General features: G+C 44.5%; 1 protein-coding gene across 2 annotated transcripts in view; it reads right to left on the reverse strand.

Moving 5' to 3' along the window:
* SREBF2 (sterol regulatory element binding transcription factor 2) overlaps nucleotides 1–12,265 on the reverse strand; it is a 169,734-nt gene that overhangs the window by 117,445 nt on the left and 40,024 nt on the right. For both annotated transcript variants that reach the window (XM_030207728.1, XM_030207720.1), the window contains exons 3-7: nucleotides 8,990–9,198; nucleotides 8,318–8,464; nucleotides 6,301–6,522; nucleotides 5,819–5,933; nucleotides 4,295–4,476 (exon numbers count right to left, since the gene is read on the reverse strand). In XM_030207728.1, the coding sequence (XP_030063588.1) occupies nucleotides 4,295–4,476; nucleotides 5,819–5,933; nucleotides 6,301–6,522; nucleotides 8,318–8,464; nucleotides 8,990–9,198 (875 nt within the window). The remainder of the gene's footprint in view (nucleotides 1–4,294; nucleotides 4,477–5,818; nucleotides 5,934–6,300; nucleotides 6,523–8,317; nucleotides 8,465–8,989; nucleotides 9,199–12,265) is intronic.

The raw sequence follows: 12,265 nt of genomic DNA on the forward strand, positions 1-12,265 counted from the left end.
TGCAGGGTCATGCATTTGGGCTGCAAAAACCTGAGGGAATGGTACAGTTTATGGGGTGCAGAACTTCTGTGCACGAAAGAGGAGCGGGACTTGGGTGTGATCATATGTGATGATCTTAAGGTGGCCAAACAGGTAGAAAAGGTGACAGTGAAAGCTAGAAGGATGCTTGGGTGCGTAGGGAGAAGAATGGCCAACAGAAAAAACAAGGCAATGATGCCCCTTGTACAAGACTCCGGTGAGACCCTCATTTAAAATACTGTGTACAATTCTGGAGACCACACCTTCAAACGATATGAACAGGATGGAGTTGGTCCAGAGGGTAGCTACTAAAATGGTCAGTAGTCTTCATCATAAAGCATACGTGGACAGACTTAAAGATCTGAATATGTACACTTTGGAAGACAAGCGGGAGAGAGGAGATATGATAGAGACATTTAAATACCTATGCGGCATAAATGCACCGGAGGTGAGTCTTTTCAACTGAAAAGAAGCTCTGGAACGAGAGGCATAGGATGAAGGTGAAAGGGGATAGACTCCCACGAGATGTATTTCGCAACTTGATACAATCAATGGTATTGAGCCATTTGGATTACTGCAACAGAATTTATGCAGGTTGTAAAGAACAACTAACTAAGAAACTTCAGACCGCACAGAATACAGCAGCCAGACTGATCTTCGGAAAATCAAAATTTGAGAGTGCTAAACCTCTTTCTGAAAATTGCATTGGCTTCCCACCAAGGAACGTATTGCCTTCAAGGTTTGCACTCTGGTCCATAGGATTATTTACGGCGAAGTTCCTGGATACATGATGAACCTCATAAATCTACCACTCAGAAACAGTTCCAGTCTATCCTGAGCTTACTTAAATTTGAATTATCCAGACTGCAACGGACTTAGATACAAATCAACTTATGCATCCAGCTTTTCTTACATAGGTACACAACTATGGAACGCTCTGCCCAAAACCGTGAAATCTATCCATAACCATCTTAACTTCAGGAAGTCGCTGAAAACCAACTTGTTTAGGAAGGCCTACCCCTCTGACCCAAATTAACTTTCTACTCCCTGCGACACTGCAAAACTATGGACCATATTGGACTTTTAACACCACCCCCTCTTTCTTCGTTGCTTTATACTTATATTACTTATATGCTTAATACTATATTGTGTATTTGTATTTTTACCAAACTGGAGCCTGCCTCCACGGTACTGTGTAAGCCACATTGAGCCTGCAACTAAGGGGGAAAATGTGGGGTATAAATGTGTTAAATAAATAAATACATAAATAAAGTAACCTGACAAAATACTTCTTCATAGAAAGGGTGATGAACTTGTGGAACAGTCTCCTGGTGGAACTGGTGGAGATGAAAACAGTATCCGAATTCAAGAGAGCTTGAGACAAGTACATAGGATCTCTAAGGGAGTGATAGGGAGAGTAGATAGTTATATGGTCTTTATCTGCCTACAATGTTCTCTGTTTCTGTGTTCTGTGGATGCACTTTCTATTCTTGAGGGGAACTTTAATTGGTTTTTTTTACCTCATCATTTAACCATGCTGGTAGTGTTTTGGTCTTCACTGATGCTGGTAGTGTTTTAGTCGTCACTGATCTCTCTCCCACCATTGGTCCAGTTTATCTCCCCTTCAGGATCCAGTCTCTCTCTTTTCCCTCCACTTACCTGGGGGTCCAGCATCTCTCTGCCCCCTTTCTGGTCTCTCTCCACCCAGCCCCTTGAGTCTATCATAATCTTCTGCCTTTCCTTTCCTAGGTCTCTCTCCCCTCTGCCTTGATTTCCCCCCTACCTCCATGCTGGTCCTGGTATCCCTCTCTTCTTCTGCCCCCACCCTCCTGTGGTAAGGCATCTTTAACCCCGCCTCTATCCTTCTCCCTGCAGGTCCCATCATCTCTCCCCTTCTACCCTCTCCCCCCCCCCCCCAAGCAGGTCCCAAGCATTTCTCTTCCTATCTCCCCTCCCCACCACAGGTCTGAAATTGCCTCTCCCCCCCATGGGTCCCAGCATATATCTAACCTCCCATCCTCCTCCCCCTCATGACTTTTGAAACCTGTGGCAAGTGCCCAACAGAGGCAGTGAGGTAGACAAGACTACCTCTGGTCAATGCTGCAAGGGTCTTTCCTCTGCTGTGTCCCAATACAGGAAGTGACATCAGAGAGGTGGGATGTGGTAGTGAAAAGGCCCTAGTGGAACTGGCAGGTCGGGGGTAAAGAAAGGGGGAGGGGGAAATGCTAAGACCTGAAGAGAGGGGGGTAAGCAACAACAGATGGACCCCAACTGCTGAGTGCTCTCCTCAGATGCCTCGGAGCAGCTGGAGGCCATTGAGCAGAACTCGATTTGGGTAACTATACTTGTGAACCTCCAGAGACCTTGATTAGTAAACTTACTAAGATGTCATTAGAATCCCTTTGTTGTCTTTGCAAGATCTGTAATAGATAATTTTGCCAGTTATAAATAGTATGAAGGCCAGGACTGGTTCGCAGTTATTGTCTTTTATGGTATATAATATTTGTTGTTACTATATTTTGTTTTGTTATAAATTAAAATTGTTATTTGTAACATAGTAACATAGTAGATGACGGCAGACAAAGACCTGCACGGTCCATCCAGTCTGCCCAACAAGATAACTCATATGTGCTACTTTTTGTGTATACCTGACCTTCATTTGTATCTGTCTTTTTCAGGGCACAGACCATATAAGTCTGCCCAGCACTTTTGTTACTATATTTTGTTTTGTTATAAATTAAAATTGTATCACGTATGTGACCTTGTAATCCACTATGAACTATGAAGAATATAAATATTTTTAAATAAATAAATCTAATGCATGGAATGCATTTGGTCTGGGCTTCCAACATAGTATTTTTAAATAATGTCCACACCATATAAAAGTTGCCTCTTTTAACAATTAAATGCAACTTCAGTAGTTTTCTTTAATGCCCTTTCTCCAGTAATTATATGAACATTTGATCACGTTAGGATCCATTATTGTCAAGCAACCTCACTACCAGATCCAGCATTGCAATGAGGACTAGATCTAGAGTAGCTCCCCTTCTCATTGGTTCTAGGACGTGCTGCTCCATGAAGCAGTCACTGATAGCATTTAGAAATACTACCTCCCTATATGTGTCCAGTGAGGTATTTACCCAGTCAATACTGGGGTATCTGAACTCTCCCCATTACATGGCAAGTTTTGTTAGCTTTCCTTGATGGAGTGGAATGGGTAGAAGTGAATTGCTTCTTTTTCCAAAAATACAAGGACTTGGAGGCACACGATGAAGTTACTAATTAGTAAATTTAAAACAAATTGGAAAAAATATTTTTTCATTCAATGTGGAATTAAACTCTGGAATTCATTGCCAGAGAATGTGGTTAAAGCAGTTAGTTCGACAAGCGGGAAAGCGCGGGATACAAATGTAATAAATAAATAAGTTCCTACAAGAAAAATCCATAAGCCATTATTAAGATGGCCTTGAGAAAATCCACTGCTTATTCCTAAGATTAGTAACAACAGCACAAAATCTGTTTTAGTATTTTGTGCACTTGCCAGATACTTAGACCTGGACTGGCCACTGTTGGAAACAAGATACTGGGCTTGATGGTCCTTCAGTCTGTCCCAGTACAGCAATGGTTAGTTTAGTTTATTCAGCGTTTGGAATATCGCCTTTCAGAACAATCAAAAAAGTTTACAATAAAATCCAAAGGAAGGAGAAAGGAACTGCAAAAATTGACATGACAGAGGAAAATAAGGGTAAAGAGCCAGACAGGTAGTACTATACCCCTACTCTATACTCTTTTCCATCAACCACTAAATTTCTACCCATAAGGATTCCACAGTGTAGTTAAACTATATAATTTATCATACACAACAGTGCACAAAATACAAAAATCTGGGATCTACAAAATACTTGAACTTCTACAACTCACAGTCTAAGTCTGAGTGCATGCAGTTTAACTGAACTGTTGAAGGTTACCTGTTGAAGGTAGGACAGAATCAATAAGTCAAGATTTCAGAGTTCAGTCCTTCCTCCTGTCAGAAAATACCCTTTCTCTGCACTACTGAAGCTTCCTTTATCCCATTAGGAACACTCTCATGCCCTACTCCCAAACAATGCTGCTGCCATGAAACAGCTCCATCCACCTTTTATCAACTAATACTATAGAGGCTCTGATTTACTTAAAGCTTTTCCCATAAACACAATATAGAAGAATGCCTTTGACAGGTCAAGGTCTAGGGTGTACTTGACACTTAGATGTTGGTTCATAGAAACATAATTCATACCTTCTCGTCATCTAATAGGGGACTTGCTGGCTCAGAATCAATGGAGTAAGGGGAGAAGCCTGCTGGGGATCCAGGGTCTGAGGAAGGAGGAGACATGATAAGGACATTTTGGTGGAATTCATTCATCTTCAAATCCACCTCTGTGTCCACCAAGGTGCTGAGGTCAATGCCCTTGAGGAGCTCTGCAAGAGATAATAATAGAACATATAGGTTGAGAAGCACTGTTGCTGAAACTCTCTTCTCCACACTCATAGAATTAAATCATTTTCAAAAGGATCTGCCTTCAAAGTGTTTTCATAATCTGCCATATACAAACTGGCAATATCAGGGGTGAAATTCTAATCAACTTGGTATTCATTTTGGTAGACTATGGAGACACAATAATTTACAGCTAATAATAGAGCAACACCACCAAGAGCTGTTCAGAGGTATAACACTACAGCACATACTAGCATTGGAAGAAATGATCCAAGAGCTGCATCAGATATCCACTTCTGTCAACTCTTCTCAGTTAAGGCTCAAGTGCAGCTATGGGGCATGACCTGAGGAAGACTGGGACCATCATATAAAGGACAGTAAAGGCACGCTCAACAAACAGCAATTTCACTTGGTACTGAATATAGCGCTCTCAGTTCCTGTTTTAATCGTGTTATAATCCTAAAGCCCAATTTTTCTATCAATGCATATTTTAAAAGTCTTTAGTTTATTTATCCACCAGCATTATTTTGTGCAACAGCTCTTTTCAAAGAACTATATCTAAATATGACTTATCTGGCAATCACTGTTCCTTGAAAACAGAGTACAGCTCATACAATTCTACAAAAAAGCCGACATGATCACGTGAATTATCATTATGAGTCTATTTTGAATAGTACAAGTTTTTTTTTTTAATTATTATATGACTGGAGTATTTTAGAGGCCGTTATAAAATCAGACTTTTAGATGTCTCTGCAGCTTTGTGTGACTCTGGGCAAGTCACTTACCCGTACACTGCCCCAGGTACAATACTAGATTGTGATCCCATTAGGGACAGTCCCAGTACCTGAAAAAGAAACTTGTAAACCGCTTAGGTCTAGGCGGTATATAAATACTGAAAATAAAATAAATAAAAATCATCCTGTTATAAAATAAGAACCCAAATTTCATATGCATGGGAGCAGGAGATTTTAATTTTCCAAGGCAAAGTTACGCTGGCTATATCTTATGCCCAAGTCTCTCTCACAGTGACAGAACAGACATTGTTGCTGATTGAGCTAGTAAGCACTGGAATGTACTGCTCTTAAGCTCACAGTGGTCAGTGGCTGCTGCATCATGGTAATGCACAAGGCTGCAGGGTGGAGCTCTGGCCAATAAGTACCCGTGTTCCTAGGGAACGGAGAAAACCCTGTTGTAAAAAGTTACATTAAATCAAGTAAAGGATTGAAAAAGCTACACAGAGCCCAATGTATTTAACTCTTCCATCAGCTTTCTCTCTGTGAAACATACTTGTATGGTGATATCTGAAGGTATCAAGTAAGCACTTACTGTTTTTCTGGTTGGTTAGTTTTAGGGCCATGTTTTCCTGTCTCAGTTTGTGGTTCACCTGCTGCAGATACTTAATGTAATCGATCGCCTTCCTCAATACCCCAGACTTGTGCATCTGCAAACAAAAACAACAAAAAAAAAAAAACCCAAAGAATGGCCCTATGACAGGAATCTCACAAAGGAAAATCTTAAAGGTCTAAGTTCACAATTATGAATTTACTTCTCATGCAGATCCCATAAAAGACTTAACTAAAATATTACTCCTGTTTTCTTCTCCACATCCAGGATTGCAATAGCAGCCTAAATCTGAAAGAACAGAGCAAACTCTCCCAGAGACACTTCCAACACTGCATGTTGGCTCACACCTCCTCACAAATATTGAGACTAGAGTAGCAGCACTCCAGCTTTGGCTGAAAAAGCTTATGTCTCTAGCTGGCCTCTAGTGGAACTGGCACCCCCCTCCTTTCCCAAATCCTTTTTACCTTGGAATCTGTTCCCATGACCAAGTCTTTTAGCTCAAGAATCTTGTCATTGATGGATGACCGGTATCGCTTCTCAATAATGTTATGAGTCGTTCTTCTCTCGCCTTCCTTTGGGACTTCTAGTTGTTTAAAACTTCCTGAAACTTGTTTGATGGGCATTTTCTCCTGTCCCATCATCACTGGCATGGTTGTCAAAATGGTACCAGTACTGCCAACCAAAGTCTGAAAGGTACAAAGGAAATAAAATTGCAAACATCTGACCACTTAGGCAGTTGGTATGGGCTTTGAATTTCAGAAATCTGTGTAAGGAGAAGAACTGACAGAGGTTAGTCTTTCACTTCTGGATTATCTGTCTGAATCCAGCACAAGCTACAAGGGATTGAAAACTTTAGAGTCACTCATTCCATAGGCTAAGACGATCTTCCAGCGTACAGATGTCAATTACCTTGAAGTGAGAGACAGTCTTACAGGTAAAGCAAAGGAATGAACAGGACCTGGAAAATGCCTTCTGTTCCGACCCCTAGAGGCAGTATTACCAAAACAGAGTCCAAGCTTTTTTGTAAGAAATCACCTCTGCCACTCATGCTGTGCCTTTTCTTTCTGCATAAACAAGAGCTTTGGATTTACAGCACTAAAACCAATCACAAAATGAACACTGACAGTACTTCCCTAACTTCTCAAACAATTCCTCTTCCTGGCCAATGAGAGAGAGAGAAGAGGTTATGGTAATCCTTGCATACTCTGCTCTTCCTGCTGCCAGGGCAGCATTACTAGGGGAACTCCAAGAACACAATGCTTAAAAAAACTGAATGAAAAAAAACAAAGTAGTGAATAGTGGTCGATAATACTGAGTTATTTTGTTCAGTGAGATTATGATTTTCTTAAATTTATTTCTTAATTTCGTGTTGTATTATTACTCACTAGTAAAAAAGGCCCGTTTCTGACAGAAATGAAACAGGCGCTAGCAAGGTTTTCCTCGGAGTGTGTATGTTTGAGAGTGTGTGTGTCAGAGAGAGAATGAGAGAGAGACAGAGTGTCTGTGCGTGTGAGACTGTGTGTGTGTGTGACAGAGAGATAGAGTGTGATAGACAGAGAGTGTGCCCCCCCCTCTCGCAGGGCCCCCGTCCCCACCTCTCTGGTCTCAGGACCTCCCCCCCACCTCCCTCTCCCCTGCCCTCCCCTCCAGCCATCCATGTCCAGCGACCCTCCCCTCCTCCTCCCCCCCGCCCCCCCTCCAGCCACCCATCCCTCACCACCCGCAGCTGCCACCGGTAACGGTGTCCGGCCGCTGCTGCTTCTCCTGTTGAGCAGCAGCGGCCGCTACAAAAAGAAAAAAAGCAATAAATGTTTTTAAACATCAAACGCGGCACCGCAGACAGCCATCAGGCATTGGCTGTCGGCTCTGCAGCCGCTCCTCCTCTCACGTCGCTGTGCTCCTCCGGGGTCTTACTCCAGGGGCAGTGACGTGGAGGCGAGAGGAGGAGCGGCTGCAGAGCAGACAGCCAATGCCTGATGGCTGTCTGCAGTGCTGCGCTTGATGTTTAAAAACATTTATGGCTTTTTTTCTTTTTGTAGCGGCCGCTGCTGCTCAACAGGAGAAGCAGCAGTGGCCGGACAGCATTACCAGTGGAAGCTATGGGTGGCGAGGGTGTTGATGTGCTTGGGTGGGGAGGTGGGGTTGTTGATGTGCTTCGGGGGGGGGGGGGGGGGGAGGCTTGGGTGATGCACCGAGGGGATGTTTCAGCGGCACACTCACAGCTGATTCCCAGGCAGGGGGAGGAGTAAGGAAAGTTGCTCCGCGTGTTTCCCTACTCCTCCCCCTGCCTGGGAATCAGCTGAGAGTGACGTCAGCCTGGCTACGGAGCCTAGCTCAGCAACTCCAGGAGCCACGGACACAGGCAGCTACTTTAGAACGTTGGTGGTGAGAATTATTATATAGGATAAGTTGTATATTATGATTGTTTTAAAACTCTATAAATAAAAATTTTTAAAAAAAAATGAAAGGAAGGTAACATACGGGTACTTGCAAGGCTGTAGTCTGGATCGGGGTGGTCAGGGTTGTTATTCCTGAGTTTGGAACTGCAGCCATCATTGCGTTGCCATCTGCCTTTAACGTGGTTAAAACCAGGGAGTCTGTCTTTATTATCTGAGGCTGTACCAGCACCTGGAGGAGTCAGGAAATAAATTTTGGGATAGTAAATGGCTAATAAAAACAAATACCCACGTCCTCATTTACCTTTAAAAACTCAAACCAGGATTAGCCAATTACAGAAAACCTCTTTCCAAACCAGAAATTTGCTATTTCTGAATGCCTGCTCATGTTACAAAAGAAAAGAAACTATAAAATGATGTTGCTAACCAGAAATGGCTGATCTTGCCCAAATATACACACTTTCACCAGCGATGTCATCTTACCCAGGATGAGATATAGGCAGCATACAAGAGTACCTCTCAAGCACAGCAATACAGTAAACAAGTACTGCTCGATCTACCTGCTCTTCAGAAGGGTCTGTAAAGTACCGATTCAAGTATGTATAAATGAAATGTTCTGCACAATGCCATAACAGAAAAAGGATCAAGCAGACAATAGCTGGGTAGAAGTGGAGTTCCAACTTGAGTAAGTCAGAAAAGAGCATGCTGCACTCTCTCCTTGAGGCCTCTTCACTGGTAATTCATTCTCAATGCTTACCGGGACTTGAACTTGGGGAGCTATCGTCTGAACTGTAGTGGGGCCCAGTGCCTGGATAGTGCCTGCCGCCGTAGGAGTCAGGGTCTGGATGGCGCTGCTGGCAGTTTGCGTCAATAATCTCTGTGCCTGAATACTCTGCACCTGCTGCTGAATTGCGACGGGCTGGACAGAGGATGAAGTTACCAAGTTTTGAACCTGAGGCTGAAGCACTACATACACACACACGCACAAACAGAAAAAAAAAAGGACAAAGAAAAATTAGGTGACATGAGAAGGACAAAAGCTAGGCCACAGGAAGAAATAGAAATCACATTTACGAAAAAATAGGCCACCACAGACTGCCACTGTAATTCATAAAACTCACTACACACAATTAACCAATATATATAAGCACCTACAAAAATACACTTTACAGCTGGTAATGTCTTTAAGCAAATGAATTTCTATATGACATTATGAACCTCTAATTGTCAAACAAAGCAACTATTCAAAAGTGACATAACTCAACCACTTCTAATAAAGAAAAAAAAACAGTGGAGTAGTGCTAAACATTTGCTCATGGATGATAAACAGGATGAGTGAATTATTGGTTTGTAACCCAAGATCTGATACAGGAATGGAAACATTGGTATTTTGGTAACATAATGTATTTTGAAATTGTAAGGAGAAAATGTAGACTAGTTCTATGGAGATAAATGCCATCACTAACATTGGCTCCAAGAAGCGTTGTCCATACACTTCTCTCATCTGGTGGTTCTAATGCCAAAAGTGCATGCAGCAGCATTCTGACTTAATAAACGACACTGCTAATGGCACATAGTGATGCATAACCAAGGAAAGAGAAGTTAGTCTTACCTATTAATTTTCTTTCCTTTAGTCTAGAAATGTTTGGGTATACGGAATCCTACTAGTAGATGGAAACTAAGGAGCACTAACTTCTAAGAACACCTATAGGTATTCTGAGCAGCCCAGTATTGAATGTACCAGAACCAGATGAGTTATTACCCAAAATTAGAACTTGATAATCCCCCACTTAACAAGGGAACAAACAGCAACAGATCCAGCAAAAACTATATTGGAACAACAGTATCACAAACCACAAGATACAAGTCTCTACAAGACATTTTACTTTTTCCCATTTCTCCCGCTTACGGGTGAGGTCTGGACCAGTCTGGAGTATTAAAGGAAAGAAAATTAGCAGGTCAGGCCTAATTTCTTCTTCCTTAATGCCTCTTCAGACCAGTCCAGAAGTGCTTGGGATGTACCAAAGCAGTGTTCTCTATAGGTGGGATGCCACAAACCGGTGGACAAAACCCATGCCCCAAATTCTGTTTCTCAGTGTGCTTGAACATCCACCCGATTGTGTTTCACAAAGGAACTTCACAATGACCAGGTGACAGCCTTGTAAATCTCTACAGGTGGACTAAGACTGTGCTCTGCTAAAGAAGTTGCCTGCCCTTGGATGAAAGAGACTTAAGCACAATTGAAACCTGTTTTCCCTTGAGCAAATACGCCAAAGCAATTGCCTCTTTAATCTACTGGGCAATTCATGCCTTTGAAGTAGAGAGCTGCAGGAGAACAGGGTTAGCAGGAATCCCACGGTTACCGGGAGGAGTATTAATCCAGGTCCTGTGGGGATCCCGCAGAAATGCAGGCAAGCCTCACCTCCCCCCAAGCCTCAGGGCGCCCTCCCCAATCGTACCTCGATGCACTCTGGTGGTCTAGTGGCCTCTTTGGGGCAGGAAAGATCCCCACTCCTTCCTGCCCTCTGCTGCTGAGCCACTCACTGCTGCTGCTTCATCAAAATGGCTGCTAAGACTTCAAGCGTTGGCCTTGCAAGACTTCTGTGAAAGTCTTGTAATGCCACCGCTTGAAGTCTGGGCAGCCATTTTAAAGAAGCAGCAGCAGTGAGTGGCTCAGCAGCAGAGGGCAGGAAGGAGTGGGGATCTTTCCTGCCCCAAAGAGGCCACTAGACCACCAGAGTGCATCGAGGTATGATTGGGGAGGGCACCCTGAGGCTTGGGGGGAGGTGAGGCTTGCCTGCATTTCTGCAGGATCCCAATGCCGCAGCAGAGAGTGCTGTAGAGGTCTCATATGGGCCCTGGCCCAGGGCATTACTTCCATCGTGGCCGTCATGAACCCCAACAGCTGCACATAGTCCCAAGCCCGAAGAGTAGAGGAGGCTAGGAACCGGTCCACCTGGTCCCGCAGCTTGATACTCCGGCTGTCTGGCAGGAACACTCTGCCCACTTGGGTGTCGAACCGAACACCCAGATACTCCAGAGACTGAGTCGGGCGCAGCTGTCTTTTCTCCCTGTTGATGATACAGCCCAGGGAGCTCAGAAGAGCAATAACCCTGTCTGTAGCTCTCCCGCACTCTGCATAGGAGGGGGCTCGGATCAGCCAGTCGTCCAGATAGGGATGGACTTGCACTCCTTCCATGCAGAGATAAGCAGCGATGACCACCATGACTTTGGAGAAGGTCCGCGGAGCCATGGCCAACCCAAATGGGAGGGCTCTGAACTGGAAGTGCCGGCCCAGAACTGCAAAGTGCAGAAAGCGCTGATGAGGCGGCCAGATGGGAATATGCAAGTAAGCTTCCTTGATGTCCAAGGATGCCAGGAATTCTCCTTTTTTCACCGCAGCTATCACGGAGCATAGTGTCTCCATTCTGAAATGCCATATTTTCAAGGCCCGATTTACTCCCTTGAGGTCGAGAATAGGCCGAGCCAAACCTCCTTTCTTTGGTACCACAAAGTAAATGGAGCAGCGTCCCTTGCCAAGTTGATCTACTGGTACTGGGACCACTGCGCGCAGGCGGATCAGGTTGTCTAGAGTCTGCTGCACTGCGCCGCTTTGAGGGGAGACTTGCAGGGAGAGTTCACGAACCCGTCTCTCAGGGGCCGGTAGAACTCTAACTTGTAGCCGTCTGAAGTTATCCTGGTCCACTCGCCCAGAAATGAGGACAGCCTTCCTCCTATCTGCTCTGGGCCGTGGACCAGGGCCCCGTCATTGGGTACAAGACCCTGGGGGAGGGCCGGAGGACGAACCTCCGGGACGGCGGTCCCTACGAAAGGAATGCTGCTTGGGGGAGAAATTCCGCTTGAAGGAGGTGGAGGAAGAGGAGCCCGACTTGCCCGGGCGATACCGACGGGCTTCCTGAAAACGGCCCTTGGAGGGACCAGGGCGAGCACTGCCGGCCCCTGCCCTGACCTCCGGCAACCTCTTGCCTTTAGAAGTGCCGAGCTCCGGCACGATCTTGTACAGCTCGTCCCC

Source organism: Microcaecilia unicolor, chromosome 1 (assembly GCF_901765095.1).
Source record: "Microcaecilia unicolor chromosome 1, aMicUni1.1, whole genome shotgun sequence".
In the NCBI taxonomy this organism is placed as follows: domain Eukaryota; kingdom Metazoa; phylum Chordata; class Amphibia; order Gymnophiona; family Siphonopidae; genus Microcaecilia; species Microcaecilia unicolor.